The sequence below is a fragment of the Sorex fumeus genome, unplaced genomic scaffold (genome assembly GCF_029834395.1).
Source record: "Sorex fumeus unplaced genomic scaffold, SorFum_2.1 ptg000035l, whole genome shotgun sequence".
Classification (NCBI taxonomy): Eukaryota; Metazoa; Chordata; class Mammalia; order Eulipotyphla; family Soricidae; genus Sorex; species Sorex fumeus.
Genome location: NW_026606092.1, coordinates 574,039 through 600,162, shown reverse-complemented (window position 1 = coordinate 600,162; position 26,124 = coordinate 574,039). Strand labels below are relative to the sequence as shown.

At 49.5% G+C, this 26,124-nt stretch overlaps 3 protein-coding genes across 5 annotated transcripts; 2 read left to right on the top strand and 1 right to left on the bottom strand.

The window, feature by feature from the left end:
* The first annotated feature begins 15 nt into the window (after nt 1-15).
* LOC130026809 (DDIT3 upstream open reading frame protein) lies at nt 16-13,402 on the top strand. Of its 2 annotated transcripts, none has more exons than XM_056117518.1 (3): nt 16-179; nt 3,622-3,669; nt 13,290-13,402. In XM_056117518.1, the coding sequence occupies exons 1-2, from the start codon at nt 117-119 to the stop codon at nt 3,661-3,663; spliced, it is 105 nt and encodes a 34-aa protein (XP_055973493.1). In that variant the 5' UTR covers nt 16-116; the 3' UTR covers nt 3,664-3,669; nt 13,290-13,402. The 2 variants fall into 2 exon arrangements, with proteins under 2 accessions (XP_055973493.1, XP_055973492.1); XM_056117517.1 differs by lacking the exon at nt 13,290-13,402 and adding an exon at nt 5,854-5,918.
* DDIT3 (DNA damage inducible transcript 3) lies at nt 5,874-6,683 on the top strand. Its single transcript, XM_056117516.1, has 2 exons — nt 5,874-6,008; nt 6,095-6,683. The coding sequence occupies exons 1-2, from the start codon at nt 5,874-5,876 to the stop codon at nt 6,461-6,463; spliced, it is 504 nt and encodes a 167-aa protein (XP_055973491.1). The 3' UTR covers nt 6,464-6,683.
* MARS1 (methionyl-tRNA synthetase 1) lies at nt 6,628-25,496 on the bottom strand. Of its 2 annotated transcripts, XM_056117504.1 has the most exons (22): nt 25,348-25,496; nt 24,487-24,577; nt 24,094-24,172; nt 23,883-24,017; nt 23,088-23,163; nt 22,717-22,889; nt 22,460-22,566; nt 17,773-17,889; nt 17,435-17,638; nt 16,007-16,208; nt 14,101-14,175; nt 10,524-10,694; nt 10,262-10,357; nt 9,954-10,071; nt 9,379-9,592; nt 8,419-8,550; nt 8,224-8,328; nt 7,962-8,148; nt 7,278-7,349; nt 7,121-7,144; nt 6,942-7,034; nt 6,628-6,844 (listed from the first exon to the last, which is right to left on the bottom strand). In XM_056117504.1, the coding sequence occupies exons 1-22, from the start codon at nt 25,454-25,456 to the stop codon at nt 6,698-6,700; spliced, it is 2,727 nt and encodes a 908-aa protein (XP_055973479.1). In that variant the 5' UTR covers nt 25,457-25,496; the 3' UTR covers nt 6,628-6,697. The 2 variants fall into 2 exon arrangements, with proteins under 2 accessions (XP_055973479.1, XP_055973480.1); XM_056117505.1 differs by lacking the exon at nt 7,121-7,144.
* Between the last annotated feature and the right edge of the window lie 628 nt (nt 25,497-26,124).

Below are 26,124 nucleotides of genomic sequence, written 5' to 3'. Positions count from 1 at the left end.
TTTCCTATTGGCAGGCCCCTGGACCCGCCCCCGAGAGGAGGGCCGGATCGCGATAAAAGGGCGCCGCGCCGCGCCGCCGAGGTCACAGGCTTGAGTGGAAAGACATAGAGCATATCATGTTGAAGATGAGCGGGTGGCAGCGACAGAGCCAAAACCAGAGCCGGAACCTGAGGAGAGAGGCGAGTACCGACTCCCCGCCTACTTCCCCCCCCGTCGCGAACACTGCTTTCCCCTCGGAGTGGGGCCAGCCGCTCCTTAGGACGTGGCCTCACCCTCCCATAGTGACGTTAGCGAGTGTCGTGGGGCGGGATGCGAAGATCCCGAGATTCTGGAGAGGGGCGTACAGGCTCCTCTTACCGGGGAAGACAGGCCCACTCCGCCCTCGCCGGGAGCACCTTGGGCCAGGCGACCCCTGCTGCCTGTGCATCCTCGCGCCTCGCTGACCCCAGGCCTCCCGGTTGGGCCTGTCGGGTGGGAGGCGGGCCGGCGGGACACACCCCCGCCCTGGCAGCCTGGGTGGCCGCTCCCCCGCCTCCGGCCCCGGCTGCGGGTCACGTCATTAGCCGGGACTCCCGGACCCGCTGCGGGATTTGCCCGCCTCCCCCCTAGCGCAGGGCCGCACCTTCAGGGGACTGACAAACCTTTGGGAAGAGGGGTGCCGCGGGGTGCCCAGCGGGGTTTTTCCCCTTCCTCCAGATGGCCCCGGTCTCCCGCCCAAGAGAGCATCCTGGATCTCTTAGGCCACGTGGGGTCTCCCCCGTGTATTGCCCTAACCTCCCAGGACTGGTCCCGTGCCTCTTTGCCCTGTCCAGTCTCCAGCTAATCTCGGTGTAAACGTTGCATCAGGCCAGCCCCCTGTTTGGCTCTGCAACCCTCTGGCCCGGGGCGCCACTGCTGATGAAAGCATGTCCCACGCAGTGGAAGGCGAGGAGGGCTCCCCAGGGAAGACAGCCCTGCAGAGAAACACTCGGGGTGATATTGCATATCCAGTCCCGGGGGACAGGCACCTGCCTGTCTGCTGTTGGGCTTCATCCTTCCTACCCTGTGAGAATGACTGGGGAGAATTTATCCATTCATGCCAGGCAAATACTTCAGGAGCACCTGCTTCTATGCCATGCAATTGGGGGCCCAGAATAGATCCAGGAAGGAACAAGAGGTAGAAAACCCCTCTGCTCTCACTGCGCTTGCATTTCAGCAGGAAAAGACACGCAGTGAACACATACGTGCCTATGGAGAAAACTAGAGCAGAGAAGGTGGTCAGTACTTAGGGTGGAGATCACAGGGGGTGAGTCCCTCAATGAGGTGACAGTTCAGAGAGGAGAAAGGTACTGGGATTTGTCTCAGTGCATGAGTTTGATTCCCAGTATCACCAATAAATAAAGTTGGCTGCAGAGCTAATACAGGGGTTAAGACATCTTGCAGCCCACTGATTCCAGTTTGAATCCCTGGCACCATATGATGGACCCCTAGCACTGCCAGGGGCTCACTCCTGAGCATGATCATCACTGAGTGTGGCCTAACACTCCACCCATATTAATACAAAGAAATAAAGGAGAAGGCAAAGAAATAAAGAAGGCATACAAATATGTAGAAGAAAAAGCTTTCTAGAAGGGGACAGCAAGAACAGAGGTTCAGAGGGGGGAGTTTGCATAGTATCTTTAGGGAATAGGAAACCAGACAGCTGAACTAATTTGAGCTGGTGAGACATCAGCAGGGATAGATTGTATAGGGCTTTTGAAGTCATTTTAAGGCTATTCTTTTCTCTCTTTTTTGGCTGTGTGAGGGATCAAACTTACATGAAAAGTGCTGTTTTAATGTGTGTGAAATTGAAAGTCACTGGAGAATTTTGAATGAAGGGATAACATGGCATTACTGAAGTTTCAGAAAGGCTCTCTGAAGATCAGGGCTGTAACTCAGTCTGTGAGCACATGCTTTGCATGTATGAGGCCTTGGCAGTCTGCTCCCCTCAACCCCTATCACACCACCAGCAACGAAAGGGCTTTGACTTCTTGTGAATATGCTTAGGGGTGGCAAAAGTAGAACCTGGGAGTCCTTGAAAGTCAGACTTTTGCAATAATCCAAGAGGGATGATGGTCATTTGATTTTTTTAAATAGAAAATAATGGAATTGATGACCTATTTAGATTCTGGGATGAAAATGAGTTAAGAAATTTTGTGGGGCCTGAGAGATAGTACAGTAGATATGGTATTTGTCATGCACATAGCTGACCCAGGTTCAAACCTTGGCATTCCATATGGTGCATTGCCAGGTGTGGTCAAAAAATTTTTTTTCTGCTGGGGTGCCAGAGTAGCAGTACAGCAGGTAGGATGCTTTCCTGGCATGCAGCAGACAGACCTGGGTTCAGTTGCCAATTGCCAGCACCATATATAGTTCCCTCAGCACCACAGGGAGTGATCACTGAGCCAGAAGGAAGCTCTGAGCACTTCTGGGTGTGGCCCAAAAACAAAAAAGAAAATTTTCTGGGGGCCAGAGACATAGTTACAGCAGGGCATTTGTACACAGCTGACCTGTCAGATCCCTGACACCACATAAGGCCAGGACTGATCCCTGAGCACAGCTGGGTATGGCTCAAAAACAGAAAAAAAGAAAAAAAAAAGAGGGGCCGGAGCGATAGTAGAGTGGGTAGGGTGTTTGCCTTGCATGTGGCCAACCCCAGCATCCCATATGGTTCCCCAAGCACTGCCAGAAGTAATTCCTGAGTGCAGAGCCCGGAGTAACCCCTAAGCATTGCCAGGTGTGAATCAAAAAGCCAAAAAAGAAAAACTGCCAAGGCCAGGGATGTAGCACAGCAGTACAACACTTGCTTTGTATGTGTGAAACCCTGACTTTGATCCCTGGCACTGTCAAAAAAATCATTTGTTGGTGGTTTTGATTGATTTGTGGGGAGAAGGGAAAAATCAAGGATGCACCAAAGTATCTGTCTGAAGTACCTAAAGTTGCCATTTAGTAAGATGGGGAAGATGATAGAGAAAGTAGATTGTCTTTTGGGCGTAAAGTTTGAGATACCTATTAGATATCCAAAAGGGAAATGGCAAGTACACACTTAGCACAGTTGATGGTCCCTGGAGAGTTCCAGACTGGAAATGTACACTTGGAGGACAGTAATGTGGGAATAGAATTTAGAAAATGCCACTTGTTTTGTTTTCTTGTCTATAGTCGTCCTTACCCTGGCAGTTCTGCCTCGAATTTAGAGAATGCTGGACCAGGACTGTCATGGCCATTATGTAATCAGGACTCTAAATATCAGTGTCTAAAAATAAAGGAAGTCAGGTACCCCTCTGTCCTTGGAAATGGCTGTAGCGACCCTTAACTATCCATAATGTATAGCACAGTAATTAAGGAAGAACCAATAGGAGGCTGGGGATAAGAACCTGCTTTGGGGAGCCAGAAAGATAGTACAGCAATAGGGCACTTGCTTTCCTGCAGTGACCTGGGTTTGATCCCTGGCATCCCATATGGTTCCCCAACCACCACCAGGAGTAATTCCTAATTGAAGAGACAAGTAATCCCTGAGCATTGTCGTGTATGGCCCCAAGACAAAATAAGAACCTGCTTATTTCTCTTCCAAAAATCCCTAACTCTTATCTTTGATCCCCACAGTGTTCCCGAAGGAAGTCTATCTTCATACATCATCACACCTGAAAGCAGGTAAACTTAATAAACCTTTCACTAAAATGGCTGGAATGATCTCACCTTTCTGTGATATACAGATGTAAATAGATAGATAGAATAGCAGGACAAGAGAGTACAAGGAATCATACCTAATCACCCTTGAACCCTAGGCTATAGAAAAACTGAAGGCCAGAGAAGGTAAGAAATTGAGGTGGGAGCAGCAGCAGACAGTGGCAGGCGTCAGGAAACCTGTGCACACTGTGTAGAGGTGTGGTTTATCTATCTAAATCACAGACCCAACAACACTAAGCATGAAACCAAACCCACACTCTAATAATTAAACTGTCTGGGGGAGCTGGAGCAATAATACAGTAGGTAGGATGCTTGCCATACACGTGGCCGACCCAGGTTCAATTCTTCAGTTGAAATTATGAAAATACCCAGTGAAGGGCTGGACCAAATGGGTGCTGGATCCCTGACACCTATTTGGTCACCTGAACCTGACAGGAATGATACCTGAGTGCAAAGCCAGGAGTAAGTCCTGAGCATAGCCAATGTGGCAAAAATAATAATATAATAATGAAAGAGAAAGAAAGTACCCAGTGAAGGAGAAAGGAAAAAGGATTCAAACCTAAGTAAGGTTTGTTTTGAGACCACATTCATCCTTCTAGCTGTCCATAACAAGGGACAAATCATTATTCTTAGGGCATATGTTAATTGAAGCTAGCTTTGACTGAGCAGTCAGCCCCAGTGAAGATAATTGGCTTGTCTTACCACACCTCAGTCCCCATCTTGGCTGGACTGACCCAAAGGACTTTTGCTTGAGCTCCCACACAGGAGAAAGGAGTACAAATGGTCTGATAATTGGCTCTGGAAACTACCAGTGGAGTTCCCCAGGGGAGCTTAGGACTTCTACTAAGATCCTCCAAGAATGCTTATGCAGGGTCTGGAGCACATGTTCTGCATGCAGGAGCCCCAGATTGGTTTGAATCCTTAGCAGTACATGGTTCCTCAAGCACCACAGTAGCATGAACATTTAGCCAGGAATAAACCTTGAGCCTTGCTAGGTGTGGTTAAAAAACTTGTTTGGGGGCTACCACCTGGCAATGCTCAGGGCTTACTGCTGGCTCTGGGCTCAGGGATCACTCCTGGCAGTACTTGGGGGACCATATGAGGTGTGGGGGGCACTGACCCCAGGTCACCTACACGCAAAACAAATAATTTTTACCCACTGTACTGTTTCTGTGACTCCAAAAAAATCTTATACAAGCATGTTGCCTCTTCAAGGGAATAGTCAAAATGGCCAGGGGCCAATTCTTGTTTGGGGGGTTACAGTGGCAATAGGGAGGAAGTGGTTAGTGGAGAGGCTAGTGTGTCCCAGGGTCATTCCTAGAAGTGTTTTGGGGGACCATGAAGTGCTAAATCACACTCCAGTCCTTTAAACCATCTCCTTGGCCATAAGTTGATGAATTCTAAGCCTGACCTACTTTTAGGGATATACAGTTAGGATTATGCATGCAGAAGATGAAAAAAATCACTGAGCTGTATCCCCACCTCTGGATAGTATTTTGGGTATTGAGAATTTAGATATTTAGGTATTGAGACTACAGAGTCTCTGTCACAATGTGAAAACAGTGATAAACAGTGTGTAAATAAATGAATGCAGCACTGTTCCAATAAAACCTTACTACAAATAGGCAGGGTTTGCTGTGGTATAGACCAGACCAGGTGTCTTAAATAACTTTTTCCATTTGTGACCTGCTCCCCAATTTTTTTGGTTTTGGGGCCACACCTCGGTGCCGGGGGGCAGGAGGTACACCTGGTTCTGTGTTCAGGTTCACTCCCAACTGTGCTCAGAGGACTGTGCAGTACCAGAATCAAACCTGACCTCTTCACCCTTTTCATAGGGGAGGAGGGAAAGGGGGGCATATTCAGTGTTGCTCTGGGTTTACTCAGATCACTCCTGGTAGGGCTTGGGGGATCATGAGGGTTGCTGAAAGTTGAACTGGGTCAGCCTCGTGACCACCCACCCGAGAAACTTTTACAGAGGCCCTGGAAGTACAGAATAGATGTATAATAAAATCCAAATGAAATACTTCCTGTAATAAACCAAACTTAAAACTAAGTTGTAACCCCACATTGTTTTAGAAGCTAAGGTACAGACTGTCTGGTTTTGTGAAACGTTCCGCCACCCCCCATCCTGAGCATGTGCTTTTCCAGAGCCGGACCACAGCACAAAGATGGCAGCTGAGTCACTGCCTTTCTCCTTCGGGACACTGTCCAGCTGGGAGCTGGAAGCCTGGTACGAGGACCTGCAGGAAGTGCTCTCCTCAGATGAAAATGGGGGCACCTATGTGTCACCCCCAGGAAATGAGGTGAGAATGCTAGGCCTAAGCCCGCGGGGGATGTTGCGTTTCCTTCTCAGCTGATACTTACCTTCCCTTTCGTCATTCCCCTGAAGGGAGAAACAAAAACCTTCACCACTCTGGACCCTGCTTCTCTGGCTTGGCTGACTGAGGAGCCAGGACCAGCAGAAGCCACAAGCACCTCCCAGAGTCCTCAATCTACTGATTCCAGTCAGAGCTCCTTGGCTCAGGAGGAGGAAGAGGAAGATCAAGAGAAACCCAGGAAAAGGAAGCAGAGTGGCCAGTCCCCAGCCCGGGCTGGAAAGCAGCGCATGAAGGAAAGAGAACAGGAGAATGAGCGGAAAGTGGCACAGCTAGCTGAAGAGAACGAACGGCTCAAATTGGAAATCGACCGTCTGACCAGGGAAGTGGAGGCGACTCGCCGAGCTCTGATCGACCGAATGGTGAATCTGCACCAAACATGAACAATTAGGACCATCACTTCCCCGCACGCCACTGCTAGCCACCTTCTCCAGAAGTGGCGAACGACCATCTCCTCACCGATTATGTGCCAATTATGTGACCCAAAACCCCATAAATTCAGTAGGGGGGAGACATGAGCTAGACAAAAAGGGGGGTCTCAGCATGTATATAGAGATTGTAGATTTATTACTGTTCATATCCATTAAAGTGACTTTCTATCAATCAAGTTCTCACTTTCACTTTTTCTTCTTGCCTTTTGGGGCTTCAAGAGGTTTCCCCTCAGCTAAAGCCAGTTGTTTTTTCAGATCCAAGAGTTTAGCGACCTCCACAGCAATCTGGTTCTTGTCTGCCTTTTGTGCTTTCAGTTCTCGGACAATGTTGCCCTAAGAAAAAGATGATGAGGGAGTAAAAACAGTGACACTAGAAAGGACATGTTGGGTGTGTGGCTTTCCAGTCCCCACAGGGCTTAAGCTTTTGTACCTGTTTTGTCACTTCATCCGCCAGGACTTGTATCTGCTGTTGTCCAGCTGTTGTTGGGGTCTCTAAAACAGCTGCCTTGGGGGGCACTTTTGCCTGCAGAGCAATGACACAGTTAGAACCTGCTACCATAAATATGCTTTAGCCTAAGTTTTAAGTAACATCTCGAGAGAAAGTTTTACCTTTAACTCCAAGCACTCTTCTAGCTAAGACAGGAAAGAAAAACTATTAAGTGAGGAAGTAATAGAGCCGAGAGATGGAAAAAGTGATGAGGACTACTTAGGGACACTAGATGACATTGTGTCGCTGCTAGATAAGAGCAGTCTTTGGCTTTCTCACCTGACCCCCGCCGAAGCGCTGCTTCAAACTTTCAATCTGGTCATTTTCTAATTTTTGGAACAAGGGACTGACCTGTGAGGAAAAGAAAAAGGGTTCATTCATTGATAAGTTCTAAACTCTACCAGACTATAGAGAGGGCCATCCAACTCCAACTGCTAACATTCAGGAGAAATGTGAGCGTAATGCCTACCAAATACCTGTTGGTTTCAGTAAATCCAGAAAGAAAATGAAAGTCCAAAATATTACTAGTCAAAAAGTAAGCATCTAATAATGCTAGGCTGATGCAAAATTTTAGAGGTGTCCAAACTTTTGAAAACTACCATGTGTTCTCAATTGTAAGTCAGCTGATGGGAGACCAGGGGAATCTCCTTGTTTTTCAAATATGTACCAATTCTCTGCGTCAGGTACTGAGTTCTGACATGAAAAACAATGTGGATGTGTGACCCACAGGGAACACTGACCTTGCAGGCCGATACTGATACTAAGTTCTCTGCCTCTTCCTCAAATGCTGTACGGCAAAGGGAGAGTTTTGTTTGGTTCTTGGGATGCGGGGGACCACATGAGGTGCCAGGGAATGAACCGGAGCCAGCTGTGTGCAAGGCAAGTGCCCTACCCACTGTACTCTCTCTGGCCCGCAAAGGTAGGAATTTTGCGAAAGGTTGGTTATCCCACTCCCAGACTTACTGTGCCAATCTGGTGTCCTGCTGGTAAAGTGCATACAAAGTTGGTGGTTAGGACACTGCAAGCTGGAAGTGGAAGGTGCAGCTGAGTCTGGATGGTGGCACTGACAGTGGGCATATAGGGCTGGAGCATGATGGACATCAAGGCAGCTATATTTACTGCCAAGCCTGTCACTGTCCCTGCCCGCTGTCTGAGGAAGAAGAGGCAATGTTAGTCAGGAACGAGGACACAGCTTACCAGCCTGTAGTCAACCCTTATTACCTACCTGTCAGCTTCATCGCCTTTGATCCGCTTCCAGGGCTCATTCACCTGAATGTACTGGTTGCCATGGCGAGAGATGGTGAGGATACTGCGTAAGGCATCCCGGATACTGGGAGGAAGAGACAGCCAAAGGGTGGGTATTATAGGGTTCTCGACATGCCAGCAGATCACTGACAGGAGACAAGGCTGAGGAACTTACTGAACTTTTTCCAGCAGCTGGTGATAGTGCTGGAGCTCCAGGCTGACATGAGCCACCAGGCGCCGATCATCAGAGGTGAGCACCATCTCAGGCACACAACCCCCAAAAAACTTGGACACAAACATCCCAGCCCTTGATGGGAAGAAGAGAGGTGCAAAAGAGGAGTTACTGCCCACTTCCCGTAGAGAAATTTGAGTTGGTTTTCATAATTTTCTGTTCTCTCAGGACTGATATCTGGGTCCCTCAACTGAGCAGGCAAAGCATAATTTAGTTCTTATTCTCTATCTGCCCTAAGAATGTATGTCTACAATTAGTCCACTGAGCATCTCCCCAGCCCAATCACTTTATTAAATCAACAGAACGATCAAGTTGAAGCACCTAGTATTTGTTATCAAATAGTCTAGTGGGGACTGTCATTAAATGTGAATGACCAAATCTGAAAGGGTGGGATGCCATGGAGGATACTTTGTTAGACTGCAGAAGAGCAGACATAAAATTCAATAAGACTCTGAAGAGGAGACCATTAGTCTACCCCGATGCTGACATAACCCCTTCCTTCAGCCAAACTCTTCAGTTGCCTCACAAGTGGGCTTTTTTGGTAGGAGAGAACACATTTTCAACATGATAAAGAACATTAATAAAACAACTTGTAGGGCCTGAGAGATGAGTAAACCCTGAGCACTGCCAGGTGTAGCACAGAAACACACACACAAAAATTTAAAAAACCAGACCTGTAAACAAGTTTGCTAAATTTTATCTCTATGACAACTTAGCACACAAGACTTCCTCTATGTTCTAGATGCAGATCCAATGGATAGAAATCCACTTTTCACCCCCTCCAGCACCATCTCTCACAAAGTCCTGTTCATTTACCAGTCCTCACTCCTCTACCACCACCTGGAGAAACAGAACATCCCAAATCAGCTCATCTGCTGACTCTGACCCCTGGTCAATTCCCACCTGTTGATGAAGTTGCCCAGATTGTTAAGCAGCTCAGAATTATTCTTCACCATCATGTCGGTCCAGGAGAAGGCACTGTCCTGGCCCTCTGGCCGAATGTACAGCAAGTAGAAGCGCCAGATGTCTGCAGGGATCCCGGTGTCCTGGGCCATGTCCCCGAACACTCCCACGCCCCGGCTCTTAGAGAATTTTCCATCCTCGTAATTCAGGTACTCTGCATATAGAATGAGAGCCATCTGCTCAAATCATTTCTTTTTCACTGTGACCCACTGATTCTTCTTTCCCTTCCTCAGCCCCCGCCATGGACATTCAGCAACACGTCCCTTGAGCACACAAGGCTGGGGAAAATCCCTCCTCCTCCATTCCAGCCCTTTCCTCTCTGCTTCCCATTACAAAGCTGGAGCTTCAGATATTTACTTCCCAAGTTCTGTTTTCTCCTGGACCGAGTGCTCATGTTCTAGGTATATTCTATTTCACTCTGCTCCTCACTCAAGGCCTAGCAAGTCTCTTGAATCTTCCTACTACTATCTCAGGACTCCCTAGAAATATCCCATCTCTCTATTTTTTTGGGGTACCTGTAGCAATGAGATTTCTGACCAAGGTGTAGTTGTCGTCAGCTCCCAGGGCCGTACAAGGGAAGACCAAGCTGTGGAAGGGAACATTGTCTTTGGCCATGAACTGATAAAGGTCCACCTATGGAATCCAGTTGAGAAATGAGAGTTCCTGAGAATTTCTTCTGAGGTTCCAGAAAGATTAGCTACCCAATCCCAACGCCCCTAATACACACATGCACACATGCTGTCTGTCTGTCTGTCTGTCTGTCTGTCTGTCTGTCTCTCTCTCTCTCTCTCTCTCTCTCTCAGGCTAACCAAGAACTGCTCACTTGCTCTGGATTCTTCCACCATTTCTCCCATTGGTCTGTGTAGTTGGCTGTGATGGACAAATAACCAATAGTGGCATCAAACCAGACGTAGAACACCTGGAGGGTCAGGAGGAGGGACATGAAAGGAAGAAGGAACACAGGGAAAACTGCCCCACCCAGAGTTCCAGACTACAGCAGAACATAATCAACAGCTCATTCTGTTAGCCTGACGTCTCAACCCAAGGGCTGTGTAATAGATGAATAGAGGTTGAACAGTTTTTACCTTGTCCTCAAAACCTTCTAAGGGTACAGGGGTTCCCCACTTGAGGTCTCTGGTTATGCAGCGTGGTTTAAGGCCATCCCGAAGCCAAGAACGAGTGATGAACCGGGCATTGGGTGTCCAGTCACTGCCCGGCATTGTCTTCCCCAGCCAATCCTCGAGCGGGTTCTCAAGCTGAGAAGATAAGAGGAATTCCAAAGGCTGCTTTCAGACTGTCAGATATGGTTTACATAAGGATAAGTATGTAAGACCTTTTGTATAATTTGGCAAATTTATTTAAATAACTCATGATTTTGACATAGTATATCCACTTTTATGAATTCTAATCAACAAAGTAATAACATACCAAGTGCAGCACACCACATTTGATGGAGTTTAAAGCAGACGACAACCAATCTTAGTGGGACAGAGATAGATAGATAGATAGACAGACAGATAGACAGATATGTGTGTATAGATATAAATATAAGCACACAAGTCTCGATCTTTAACAATATGTTCGTAATCTCTTATAGAAGGGCTTAATGGCTCTTGGGTGAAATACAACAATCTTCACACACTTTCTTCTAAGGAAACTTTTTTGGATAAATTTTTAGCAGATTATTCAGCTGAATCTTGTGAAGACAATGTTTATGAGAAACAGCCTTGTTCCTGACGCTCCATTCGCTCTCAACGGAACCACCATCTCCGAATGCAACAGTTATATATACCTAGGTCGAGAAATCAACATGATGAGTGACCTGGCACCTGAGTTGCGCAGGAGAAAGAGAGCAGCTTCGCATGCCTTCAAGAGCGTTGAAGAAATAACTAAGAGGACAAAGAACCTCCAGCTACGAGCACATCTCTTTGATTCCACTATTCTTCCTGCATTAACATATGCCTCAGAGACCTGGACCCTACGAAAACAGGATGAGAACACTATTCGGGTCTCTCAAAGAGGAATCGAAAGAACTATGCTTGGAATATCACGATTCACTCAAATGAGAGATAGAATCCGGAGTTCTGATCTTCGTCAACGCTCAAGAATCAGGGACGCTGTCTCATTTGCCAAGACATCAAAAATCAGATGGGCTGGACACGTAATGAGGTTTACAGACAACCGCTGGACTAGAGCCATTACTGATTGGATTCCACGAGACATCAAAAGATCACGTGGACGCCCACCTATAAGATGGTCAGACTTCTTCGTCAAGACCCTAAATGATCGGTTTGAGGCTCTACATGTTCCTAAAACGAACAGATACCATTGGGCTACGCTAGCACGCAATCGGGATGAATGGAGACGTTACTGGCACCCGCTCGAATAAATCGATGAATAACGGGGATTAAGTGATTAAGTGATTATTCATAAGCAATACAAAACAAATTACTTCAGTTCTTCTTGGCAGGGTTTGGGGTTCAGGATGGAAACTTTCAAACTATGGTGGTGGGACTGGTGTTCGAATATTAAATGTAATTATTGTGAACGACTATAAAAATTTTAAATAATAAAAAAAAAATTTAAAAAGTGGTAACAGTGTACTGTTTGAACAACAAAAAGTAAAACTTCCAAGGTTCAGAGGTTCAGCTGAGTTTAAAAAAAAAAACAAAAAACAGTGAGGCTGAGGTACTTCAGAGGACAAGAGCACATGATTTGCACAGAGGTGCCCCAGGCTCAATCCCTGGCACGCCACAGGATCCTCCCCAGCAGTGAGCTAAGAATGGCCCCCAAGTACCACTAGGTGTGACCCCAAAACAAACCAGAAACAGTAGTAACATCTACCAGTAGGAGATTCTAATTAAGGCCATTAAAAGCTGACATACAGGGGTAAGAAAGATAGTAAAGTGGGTAGGGCATTTGCCTTGCATGCAATCAACTAGGGTACAATTTCCAGCACCTCATGGTACCTTGAGTCCCATCAGGAATGATCCCTGAGCACAGAGCCAGGAGTAAGTTCTAAGCATCACTGGGTGTGTCCCCAAAACCAAAAAAAAAAAAAAAAAAAAAAAAGTGAAGTACAAGGGCTGAAAAAGAGAATACAGTGGGTAATGTGCTTGCCTTACACAGAATTTGATTCCTGGCACCCCATATGGTCCCCCAACAGCACTAGGAATGATCCCTGAGTTTGAGCCAGAAGTAAATCCTGAGCACTGCAAGGTTTGGGTAAAAAAATATACATATATATGAAGTACAGCCAGGAGTCCAGAGTGTGTGCAGGTAGGGCGCTTACCTTGCATGTGGCCAACCCAGGTTAGATCCCTGGCACCCCTATGGTACCTGAGCCTCATCAGGAGTAATTCCTAAGCAAACAGAAGTAAGTTCTAAGCACAGCAAGGTATGGCCAAAAAAAAACTTTTCAAAAAGTAGACCTAATATATCTAGTATATAGATATAGGATAAGGCTCTTGCCTGGCATGTGGCTGACCCCAGGTCAATCCCTGGCACCATATATGGTCCTTGAGCATTGCCTGGAGTAAGACCTGAGCATCACTCTGTGTGGCCCTCAAACCATACACACAGACACACACACACACACCTGTTAATGTCATAAAAGACAAAGGCTGAGGAACTTTTGCTTCAGATTAATGGAAACTAAAGAGATATGAAAATAAAGTATTATAACCCTGAGTTAGATTCTGTATAAAGAAAAAACAATATGACAAATAATTTTATTATTGGGATAACTGATAAAATAGAGATTAGATTGTATATCACAAGATTATATTTAATATACTTTTAGAAGTTATTAACTATATAATGATTAACATAAATACATCTCTTTTTCTCAGGAAATACATACTGAAGTATTTAAGAGTATGGAAGACGAGCTGGAGATGTGTTTCAGGGAGTATGACTAAGCTTTAACCCTGGGTTCAGTCCCCAGAAATAAAAAAAAATAATACACATAAAAAAAAAAATAATACACATATACACACAAACACAGTTTTCTACAGCAAAGGGAGCAAAATCAATATTCTAACTGGTAATATGGGTAGGAATAGATGAGATTCACTGATTTAGCAACTATTTTGGCAACTTCTACAAACATAAAATATTTTCCCAAAAATAGTTTCAAGTACAAAAAAAAAGGGGGGTATTCGCTAGTGTAGAAAACTAAAGCTGGAGAGAGAGCACAGGTGTTAAGGTGCTTGCGTTGCCTGTGGCTGACCCTAGTAGGATCCCTGTACCATATGTGGTTCTCTGAGCACCACCAGGAGTGACCCCCACATACCATCAGATGTCAGATGTGTGGCCCAAACCCATCCCTCTCCTGAAGAAAGAAACTGGCTAAGACATACTGCAGAGAAAGAAACCATGTAGTAGCAGAATGACTGCCGTGATTTTATAATTTGCAGTGGGGCCAGGGAAGGCAAAAGACTTTGATATGCTTGTGATACTTCCGAACAAACACAAAGGAATTAAGCAATGCTGCTGGTAAGAGGCTTTTCACTTTGTGTACTCTACTCTGATGCCTCTTTCAACCACAAGCACGATGTTTCACAGAAACTGAGAACTTCTGAGAGTGATCTGGTACAGCTTTAGGGCAAGGCAGAGGGAACAGGGAGGTGCAAAGACAGTCAGAAGGCAAGGTCCACTTACCTTAGGCAGGTCCAGGAAAAGGTGCCTGGAGGATTTCACCACAGGGCACGAGCGGCAGATTTTACACTGAGGCTTCTGTGAAGGGAAATTGAAGAGAAGGGGTGACCCATGGTGGAACCATCAGAACCGGGACTGGGCCAGGGAAAGCTGTTCAGATGAGGGAGAGGGGCACAGAGAGATAAACTGTAATTCATAAATGTAGCGTTATTACAGGTATGTATGTATATGTAAATAGGACACACAATGTTCAGTATTATCTGTGGCTTCAGGCATTGAAATACACACTGAAATGGGTAGTTCCAGCCAGAAAGGGGGGCGGGGGGGGCCTCCTGTATCTCCTTGTTTAGTGCTGGTCTCCCGGCTCTGGAGAGTCTATCTTGTTCACTGATGCATCGCTATCAGCCGGAATGAAGACTAGTTTAAGTACATAAAAAACTCTTTGTTGGACTGGGGAGTTGAGTACAGGGGATAAGGCACATGCTTCGTATGTGCTGACCCTGGTTTCATCTCTGGTACCTTAGGGTCCACCCCCATCAGATAATCCCTGAGCACCACCAGGCGTGGCCCCTAGCAGTTCTCTACTGTTGGTTGGGAACAGCAGGATGGAGCCACCACCCAATCTCCTGAACAATGCTTAGGAAGCAACCCCCTACAGTCCGTCCCCCCATCCCCCAAAAAAAATCCTTTGTTGAATGAACCAAATGTGTGTGAAGTAAAAAGAAGAGATGGTATTTACAGAAGAGACTGACCTAAACAAATCAGGAGATCTAAAGCAAGGAAGCATAAAATCAACTTACTGATTTTTTTGGGTGGGGGGCTACACAAGGCAGTACTCAGGGATCATTCCTGGTGGGGCTCAGGAAACGATATGGGGTCCCAGAGATTGGACCCTAGTTGTGTGCGTGCAAGTCAAGCGTCCTACCTGCTGTACTATCACTCTGGCCCCAACTTACCGATTTTTCAGCACAGAGCTAGGACTTAGCAAATACTCATTTGTTAAATGAATTGAATCATGGGTGGAAAGTGCCTGATCTGTCTTAAACGCTGAAGCCAAACTCCTGAATGGACTGAGACTGGGGCCAGAGAGAGAGAGAATAGGGTTGTTAAAGTGCTTGCTTTGCCCATGTTCAACTTCTGGCATCACACATACAGCCCTTTTAGCAAGGCAGGTGCTCAGTACTTTGTGCTCAGAGTAACACATCTATAACTGCCAGGTGTGTCCCCAAACCCAAAAAAGAGCCAAATGCAAGGCAAGGAGATGGTTCAAAGGATTGAGCATATGCTTTGTTTGTGGGAGACCCAGACAAAATACCTGGCACTGCACAGTTTCTCTGAGTGACCCCCAATAAGCCAATTGGCCCAAAAACCAAACTACGTCCATCTCCCCAACTTCCCCCAAAATAGACAGTGTTGTGTGTGGAAACTCAGTGATGAATCACTTGCCTGCATATGTAAGGCCCTGGATTCAATACCCAGCACCACAAGCAATAAAAGAACAGAGACCAGAGATAGTACAGGCAGGGAGTTTGCCTTGCACACAGCCAACCCAGGTTTGATCTCCAGCACCACACACGGTCCCCCCGTTCCACTAGGTGTGCTTCCTGAATGTGGAGCCAAAAGTAAGCCTTGAGTACAGTTGGGGGTGGTCCAAAACCCCCTCCCCCCCAAAAAAGAAAGATGGGGACAGAGAGATTAGTATAAGTAGGGTGTTTGCCTTGCCGGATTCGATCCCTGGCACTTCATATCGTTCCCTGAGCACTGCTAGGACTAACTCCTAAATGCAGAGCTAGGAGTAACCCCTGAAGACTGCCAAGGGAGGCGGGAGGGAGGGAGGGAAAGAGGAGAGTGAGGGCGGGAGAAAGGAAGGAAGGAGTCTCTTCCAGGATTCCACAGACCTTCCTCTCACCTTAAGCTCAATGGCATTGATGAGCTTGCCGCACTTGTCACACTGGTCACCCCGGGCCTCTTCATAGCCACAAAATGGACACACCCCCTCCACGAAGCGGTCAGCCAGGAAGCGGACACAGTGCTCACAGTGCAGCTGCTCCACAGTATCCTGCAGCACAAACCCTCGGGACAACAGCCTCTGGAAGATGTCCTGGGTGATTCTAGTGAGGCGGGCAAGAGAATGGGGAGAGATCATTTTCACTGAAACCCAAGCATGACCAACTTCGTAACTGTGCATCTCATGGTGATGAGAGAGAGACAGAGAGAGAGAGAGAGACAGACAGACAGACAGACAGACCAGTCAGGAAGCTTTGCCTCTCTGCCATCGCCACTTTCCCCAGGCCCAGCCTCATTTGGTATGTGTGCCAGACAGCAGGCAGAGGGCCCCTCAAGGCAACAGCCATCTTTCATCTGAGTTTCACACATGAGCCTAGACCCTCATCCATAGCGCCCACAACTCATTTCTCACTGTGGCACTCATGCGGCACTCATGAGCCAACGAGGACACCTAGCGCTTCTGGGCAGGTGGGACGAGGGATCCCACTCAGGGCCTTCGCCCTCTCGACCCTTTACAATCAAATGATGTTTCCCAGGTGGGGGACATTGTTGACATAAGGGAGGGCACTGGTGATAAGCACATTCCTTTCCCCAGTCACAGGCAAACTGTGAGGGCAGAGAGAGGGAAAAACTTGAGGGACCAGAACCCCCAGGGAGAAATCTGCTCTAGAGTCACAGGGTCACGTTCAACTCAGTCTTCGCTCCCATGAATTCCCCTCAAATCCATAGGATTCCCCTAGAGTTAAAAACACAGGCTCCCTTGCACACTGCCTTGTATTGAGGACAAACATTTGTTTCATAGCCGTCATGAACAAGAATCTCCAAAAGGATAGGATTAGGCTGGCCTTTCTCCTTGTGGCTCCAGGAACTGAACCCAGGCCTCATGCCTCATGAACAAGGCACGCGCATCACCCCTGGGCCTGCCCAGCCCGAGGCCTATCCTTGAATATCTGAAGAACAAAATCCGTACACCTGCTCAACCTCAGAGACTCGAGAGTGGTCTCAGGCACAGTGTCAGGCAGGGTGGAGGAGGGGGGGGAGGGCGGAGGGAACGGGAGGACAGCCAGCGGCAGTAACCGCACCGGGCCAGGAAGGGCCAGTGCAGAGGGAAGGCAGGGCGCCCCCGAAGCCCAAGTCCAGTCTCAGCAGCTCCTGTCGGGGTGTCCACTCACACTGCAGCCCCGGACTCGCGACACACATTTCAGGGCAATTTCGGATCCAAGCAGAGCCGGGGCCTGAGACCGAGGACATCCTCGCGGCCCCCCTCACGGCCCCCAGCCTGGGACAACCCCCTGCCACTCCAGGGTCTGCCTCGCTTGAGAAAACCTACGTCGTCTGATGTGGCGTGGTGGTGCGGCCAAAAATATCAAATGAGATATTAAACCAGCGGTAGATGTCAGCATGGATGGCGTGATACTTGTCACAGATCTCCTTCGGGGTCAGCCCCTCTTCCATAGCCTTGGTCTCTGTCGCTGTACCGTACTCATCTGTCCCACACAGGTAGAGGGTGTTCCACTGTCGGAGGCGTGAGTACCTGGAAGGGAATAGGGTGATCTAGGGATGCGCCCCTCCGTGTCCCCAGGATCCCGCAAGCCTCCACCCTTGAGGTACCCTGGTTCCCAGCCCACGCCTCCCACAGGAGCCGCCTCCCCCAGCAACTGCTTTTACCTGGCAAAAACGTCAGCACTGAGCACACAGCCAATGATGTTTCCCAGGTGGGGGACATTGTTGACATAAGGGAGGGCACTGGTGATAAGCACATTCCTTTCCCCAGTCACAGGCAAACTGTGAGGGCAGAGAGAAAGAGGGAAAAACTTGAGGGACCAGAACCCCCAGGGAGAAATCTGCTCTAGAGTCACAGGGTCACGTTCAACTCAGTCTTCGCTCCCATGAATTCCCCTCAAATCCATAGGATTCCCCTAGAGTTAAAAACACAGGCTCCCTTGCACACTGCCAACCGGGTTTGATTCCCGGCATCCCATATGGTCCCCTGAGCACCGCCAGGGGTAATTCCTGAGTGCAAAGCCAGGAATAACCCCTGTGCACCACTGGGTGTGACCCAAAAAAGCAAAAAGAAAACAGGCTCCTTGTAATACAGTAACCAGAACTCCACGTACTGCTCCTCTAGACCCCCCTCTTCCAACACTCATCTACCACGCTCTTAACTAGAGTCACTGCCTCTGTTCCATGGTCTTTCTTAAGTGCCAACTTCCCAGGCACTAGCAAAAAAGAAAAAGAAAACAGAAAAACTCCTAGGCCCTATCCAGTCGCCATCACTTCCCACTCTCTGGACCCCGATGCCACTCGAGAACTCTCCCACCTTCTCCCAGGAGCTGTAGGCAGGATCTGATCACAAGTTAGAGCTTGCCAGCTCAAGACCATGTGTACAACCTGGCCCTTCTCTCCCTAAACCATGCCTGCCATTTCCTCAAAGCTAACTCAGGGGCCAGAGAGAAGAGTACAGTGGGTAGAGGATCTGCCCGGCATGCGGCCGGCTCAGGTTCAATGCCCAGCACCACCTATGGTTCCCTGAGTCCCTCCAGGAGTCAGCCCGAAGCACCGCAGGGTGCAGCCAAAACGAATAAAAACAGTCTAACTCAAACCAACAAGCACAGTTACCACCTTCACACAGCCTCTCTCCTCTCTGCTCCAGGCTCTCTCCTAGCCTCCCGGCTCAATTTGTTATCATTTGTTCTGCTTTCGGGGGTAAGACCCGGCTATGCTCAGGTGTTACTCCTGCTCTGCACTCACGAATCACTCCTGGCAGTGCTTGAGGGGCCCATATGGGATGCCAGGATCAAATCTGAGTCGACTGCAAGGCAAGCTCCCGTCTCCCACCCTATAGCTCCGACCTCTCAATCTGCTCTCTGAGGTCACTCAATGCCCACTGTCCTTTCCCGCCCAGCCGAGCATACTGGCCACCCCCGACCCACTGCGCCGACAGCTAAGTATGCCTTTCAGCTTTTCAACCACTTGCAACCTACAATTACGGCTCCCCATCATTTGTCACGCCCTTCTGTCCTGGGTACAATGGGAGCTCACTATGATCGTCATAGTTTCTATCAAAAAACACTCAGATGATTCCCTCACACTAAGACCATCACTTTAGGGTGAAATGTCCCTTCCTCCACACAGGTATTTAAACATGTTGGTCTCTACAGACACCCAAAAAGTCTTCCTCCTATTTGTCATTATTTCCAAAGTGCCTCCTAAACCGAATCTATGGAAGGAACTCAAGAAAAACTCCAAATAAGCAAATAAACAAAAGACTGGCCCTAATTTGTTCAAATATTATTAATATCTAGAAAATATTTGACGCTAGATGCTAGCAACTGGCTGAGATTAGGGCCAGCCTCTGCTTCAATTGACACACAAATTAGTGAGCAGACAGACATAGAAGAGACAATTACAACGTTAGGTGGTGATGAGAGCTTCCGGAGGACAAAGCCCTTCAGCCTCATGCGAGCTCTGGAGAAAGGCATGATAGAACTAGTCTCGGAATGACAAGCACACAGGCAGGGGGATGCCCGCATTCCAAGAAACGTGCAAAACCATCCAAGTATGCGAGAATCACAGCTCAGCGTGCCTCCCTCTAGAGCTCAGTTGGACCCATCAGCTTTTGGAATGTCTAGTATCCAGCCACTGGCCTTTTAGCAATCCCTGAGCACTGAGCACTGTGGTCAAAACCATCCCTGCCCCTCTGCTTCCCATCCCCCACTGCCCCAAAGCCCCACCCCACCCCCACCCCCACCCCCACCCCCACCCCCAGTCTCTTTGCCTCACAGAACTCAGTCTAGTAAGCTTGACAGGTACTTTATTTGATTGATTTTTTTTTGGGGGGGGGGTTGGGCCACACCCAGTGATACTCCAGTTACTCCTGGCTCTGCACTCAGGAATTACTTCTGTTAGGCTTGGGAGACCATATGAGATGCTGGGGATAGAAACCGGTTGGCCGTGTGCAAGGCAAATGCCCGACCCACTGTACTATCACCCTGGCCCCTCGACGGGTTTTTTTTTTTTTTTTTTTTGCTTTTTGGGTCACACCTGGCGATGCACAGGGTTACTCCTGGCTCTGCACTCAAGAATTACCCCTGGCAGTGCTCAGGGGACCATATGGGATGCTGGGAATCGAACCCGGGTTGGCCGCGTGCAAGGCAAACGCCCTACCTGCTGTGCTATTGCTCCAGCCCCTCGACAGGTATTTTAAATTCTACGAAAGCCAAGAACAGGATGGTATGTGAAATACCAGGAAATTAACTTAGAGGCCTCTCTGAAAAAGTAGCTCGGTAGAGGCGCAGGGTGTCTGTGTCTGCTTCCCCGTCCCTCCCTCCTTCTATGCTGTTCTCAGAGAGTTTAATTTAAAAATAATGAAAGAAGCCAGGAAGATGATGCAAAGGGCTGTAGCACACTTTCCACACAGAACAGAAGGCCGGAGGGGGTGGGGGCATCTCTCTCTCTCTCTCTTTTTTTTGTTTAGCTTTTGGGCCACATTCAGCAATGCTCAAGGGTCACTCCTGGCTCTGTGCTCAGGAATCACTCCCAGTGGTGCTCAGGAGACAATATGGGATGCCAAGGATCGAACCCAGGTCAGTTGCATACAAGGTAAATGCCCTCCCCGCTGTGCTATCGCTCCAGCCCCTGGGTTCAACCTCCAGCACTGCTTAGCCATCCAGGAATACTGCCGGGAGCATCCCCAAGCACTGTGACAGAAGCAGCCGTGGAGAACCAGCAGGTGCCCCACACCCCAAAAGAAATTAATGACATTTGGAAAAAAAAAAAAAAAGGAAGCCGAGAGTACAGCCTGACCCTAAGTACTGCCTGGTGTGGCTCCTATAAAAATTAATCAGTGACACTAAAATAAAGACATTCTTGGGTGTGACAGACCGGGGTGAAGGCCTGGCACCTGGGCAACAGACCTCTGAGTACAGAGTCAAGAGTAAGCTCTGAGCATAGCTGGTGTGGCCTCAACACAACCATCCCGCTAGAAAGAAAAACATACCAAGGATATAACAAACAGCCCATGGTGGTATTTGGTCTACAGAAAGGACTTTGCCAAGGGGCTGGGGCAGGTGATGTCAGGACCACCATGGAGGGCCCGCTCAGGATGGGAGATGTGTGCTGAAAGTAGACTATGAACCGAACATGATGGCCGATGGCCACTTAGTACCCATATTGCAAACCATAACACCCAAAAGGAGAGAGAGTAAAAGGGAATGTGCCTGCCACAGAGGCGGGGGGGGGAGGTTGGCAGGAGAGATGCTAGGAGCACTGGTGGTGGAGACTGGGCACTGGTGGAGGGATGGGTACTCAATCATTGTATGACCGAAACGTAATCGCGAAAGTTTGTAAGTCTGTAACTGTATCTCATGGTGATTCATTAAAAAAAATAAATAAAGGGGCTGGAGCAATAGCACAGCAGGTAGGGCGTTTGCCTTGCACGCGGCCAACCTGGGTTTGATTCCCAGCATCCTGTATGGTCCCCGAGCACCGCCAGGAGTAATTCCTGAGTGCATGAGCCAGGAGTAACCCTGTGCAATGCCAGGTGTGACCCAAAAAGAAAAATGAATAAATAAATAATTCACGGTCATGGTCCTCCCGTTGTTCATCGATTTGCTCGAGCGGGCCTAGTAACATTGTGAGACTTGTTACTGTGTTTGGCATATCGAATACATCATGGGGAGCTTGCCAGGCTTTACCATGCGGGCGAGATACTCTCGGCAGCCTGCTGGGCTCTCCGAGAGGGGCAGAGGAATCGAACTCGGGTCAGCTGGCTGTTGGCTGAGTGTAAGGCAAACACCCTACTCGCTGTGCTAACCGCTCCAGCCCCAAATAAATAAATAAATAAAAATAAGAGACTGGAGCTCAAAAGACTGGAGCTGAGGATCTGCACACAAGAATCCTGGGCTTCATCCCCAGCACCATATGGTCCCCTGAGCATTACCAGGAAGTGACCCCCCAGCAGAGCAGGAACTGCCTCCACGTTACGCTGGGTGTAACCCAAAAACAAAAAGTTTAAGAGAGAGAAAGAGAGAGAGAGTGAGTGAAAATGGAGACGGGCCCAACAACGGAGCCCTGGTGCAGGTATCATTCCTGCAGCTTCTGCTCAGGAGCTGAGTCGGGGCGGGGCTTCTGCAGTCTCGGCACCCCCCCCCCCATGTGGATGAGGCCCTGAGCTCCGTGGCCTGGGCCGTCCCACACCGGACTGCAACTCCCCCACAGCAACCTGCCCCAGGCACACCACACCCGAGTGTGATTCCCCGAAACAGCAACAAAAGAGGAAAAAAAGAGGAAGAGGAAAATCCAACACCAGAAAAAAAACCCTAAACCCCAAGCCCTGTCATCTGAGCCTACTCACACTGGCTTCTGCTGCGGCCGGACGGCGGGCAAGCTTGCCAGTCCCTTGTCCCAGGCAGCTGCGGCCGCGGCTATCTCCTCCTCAGACAGCGTGGCGAGCTCCTCCTCCTAGGAGAGGGGACGCGGCGCTTCACCGGGCGAAGAGTCCACAGAGCACAGAAGCCCCCTCCATGTTGTCCCAGGAGAGTCGGCGGCCCCGCTCCCACCCCTCCCACCCCCCACCCTCAGGCACGGAGGTTCTGTCGGGTCCCTGCAGACCTCAGGCTCATTGCTGACAGTGCTCCCCTCCAGAGAGCTGGGCTGGGGCTGCTTTTGGAGGTAGGGGCGGAGCGCCAGGGCCCCCTGCTGCTTCAGCACTGTCTCCACAGCTCGCTGACAGGGCTCCTGCGAACTCAAGGTCTGGAACCAAGTGTGCAGGGCACCCAGCTCCTCTGCCGGGGAGAGAGAGAGAGAACAGGGAGAAAAATCAAGCCAGGAAGAGCCGACAGCAGTGACTGTCCTCGTCTTCATGCTTCCCCCAGCATCTCCTTCTCCTCCGCTGTACCTCCAGAGCACCCCGCTATTTGACTGCCCGGGCTCTCATCTCCAGGCCAAGGGGCTGCGAATGAAGTGATAAGCAGAATTCTTACCAGGAAGGTATGCTGGGTCTTGGAGTAATGGGTAGAGAGCTCCCCACAAAACGATGTCAGCTAGAGATTCTGTCTCCTTTATTGGGGAAAGAAAAGTCAGTCCACAGCTGAAGCATTCCATTTCTGTCCAACATAAATAACACATCTATTACCCCTTAACACGGACTGTGTCACATACCACATTACACATCCTACTTCTCTCAATCCAGGCCTGGAGAGGCATTTGCCCTGCATGAGGTCTACCCAAGTTTGGTCCCCAGCACCCCTTATGGTCCCCCGATCCTACCAGGAGTGATCCCTGGATGCAGAGTCAGGAGTAAGCCCTGCAGTGATCCCTGAGCCTCACATAAGTAAGGCAAGTGCTCTACCACTAAGCCACAAGCCTGGCCAGTCTTTTTTTTTCCTCCTTATTTTGAGGGCCACACCCGGCAATGCTCCGGGGCTACTCCTGGCTCTGCATCCAAGAATGACTCCTGGCAGGTTCATGGGACCATCTGGAATGCCTGGGATTGAACGAACCTGGGTCAGTGCACACAAGATAAGCACCTTATCCACTGCACCATGGCTTTTTTGGGTCACACCTGGTGATGTACAGGGGTTAATCCTGGCTCTGCACTCAGGAGTTACTCCTGGCGGTGCTCAGGGGACAATATGGGATGCTGGGAATTGAACCCGGGTCGCTGCATGCAAGGCAAACGCCCTACCCGCTGTGCTAACTCTCCAGCCCCCTGTACTATGGCTTTAACTCGTGTAACGTACACCCTTCCCTGAACCCCTTCTCAAGGCCCAACTCACGCCAGCCAGGAAAGGACAGTTCCGCCGACTCAGGCTATGGTCAATGTGAGTCAGGGCTCTCCGCACCGGGTTCAGAACATCTTCTCCCTTCTTGCCTTGGACCACTAAATAGTAGAGGGCAGCAGATAAAGCTGGCTAAAATGCAAGGGTCACAGATCAGGATGATCAGGCAGAGCAAGGGCCTAACTGCCCTCCCCAAGCCTCAGTCTACCTGCAATTCTGTTGCTTCCCATTCCAGCCACTGGTTGGTGAGGTCATCTTGCTCCCAGCCAGATAAGAGAAAGAAGTATCTGCCCAGGGAGAGAACAATAGAAGGTGAAATAAGAGGCCTGTTTGGGTCAGAGAAATAATACAGAGGTAAAGTGCTTGCCTTGCATGCAGACAGCCTTGGTTGAATGGCCACCGCCCCACGTAGTCCCCAGAGCAAGCCAGGAATAAGCCCTGAGCTCCACAGGTGGGGGGGGGGGGGGAGGGAGGGAAGAAAAGAAGAAAAACAGGGAGAGGCCCACTTGTCTATCAATCAGAGGACACTGGCTGAGAATAAGACCTCAGATAAGTCCTGATTAAATTCAAACCACCACCTCACCCCAAGACCAGTACTGACCGACAAATCGCACTGGTTGAGAAGAGGTAATTGCCATTATCCAACTGCAACGCAGGAATCTTAGGCCGGGACAAGAAGGGGACCACACACTCTACAAAAGAAGAGAAGATTTGTGAAAACAAGGAAAAGAGAAACTATCGACTTAGGACAAGTTGACATTGTCCAGGGGGTCAAGAGAGAAGAAAGAGGTGGGTCTCAACCCAGAGGGTCTGGGATTGGAGCGTGGCAAGGCAAGGGGGTGGGGTCCAGCACAAGCTGGCGAGACCAGCAGGTGTTTAGCCGAGGCCAGCTGGAAACAACAGATGGGCACTGCAGAGGAGGTGGCGGGGCTGGGGCCGAGCTGCAGCCAAGAACGGGAACAATTGGAAGTAAAGAGGATATCTGAGAACGATCTGAGATCGCAGTGGGAGAAATGAGGATTGACCGGAGACCGGCGTTCGGAGTCACCCAAATGGTGTGCTGGAAATGGTAAGCGGCAAAGGGGAATTTGGGGGTATTGCTGTCTCCGTGTGTTTCGAGAGGGAGGGAGGTAGACTCTCCTTCGAGCGACACAGGAGCTCGGGAGTAGTCGCGCGAGCGTGGGTCGAGGGCCCGGGGGGCTCCCGGTGGGTGCGGGAGGCTGCAAGGAGACGGTCTCTCGGGTGAAGTGGACTGCCGAGATTTGACGATCGGAGGCGAGAGACGGGAATACACTGGGGAGTGAGTGATGACATGGAACTAGCCATAGAGAGGGACCGAGGGGATGATTCTGGAGGCGGATGAGGAGTGAATGAGGTGGGGGTGGGTGAAGACAACTGCAGACCCGGCGGGCTTGGGTCCCGACACCCCTCTTGCACCGCCCACCAGCACCAGCCCGACTACCTTCCAGGCCTACGGTGCTGATGAGCAGCTCCGCTCTGCCCTGGGCCCTGCCGGCTGCAACTAGAACAGGCAGGGTTCCCGGGGCGCCCTCGCTCACGAACAGTCTCATTTCGCCGAGGATCCCACGCCGCTGATGCAACCGGAACCGATCTCCAGCCGGTGGGGTGGGTGGCCGCCGCAAGGCACGCCGGGAAATGGAGTTCGGAAGGGGCCAGTCCCTTGCGCCGCTCCGGGAGCGGGGACTACGACTCCCAGCGTGCCACACTAAGAAACCGGAAATGACTACCATAGAGACAGAGAGGCCGCGGGCGCAGTGCTAGAACGGCACTACATTTGGTAAAAGGGTAGATAGGGCGTTGACTCTTTTGGAGTCCCACGCTTTTATGCTCTAATGCAGCCACACCTACCTTTCCTCAGATGCTTAACCGGCGATATCGTCACAGGAGCTAGTAGCAATAGCCAGCTCTTCTTTTGGGTTTAATTTGAGCTTTGGATTTGGGGCCACACCCGCGATGCTTCTGACCGCGCTCGGGGATCACTCCTGGCCGGCGCCAGGGACCGAATGAGTTCTCGGGGGACTGAACCTGGGTCAGCCATGTGCAAGGCAAGCGTCGTAGCTGTGGGGCTGTATTATCGCTCCGGCCTCTTTCTCTTGAGCTCTTAAGAATCATAGCTCCAGGTCCCAAAGAGAGCCGAGATCAGCGGGAAGTCCCAGATGGGGTAGGTGCCGCATGCCGCCTCCCCCAGATGGAACCCCGGTGACCGTGAGCCTCTACA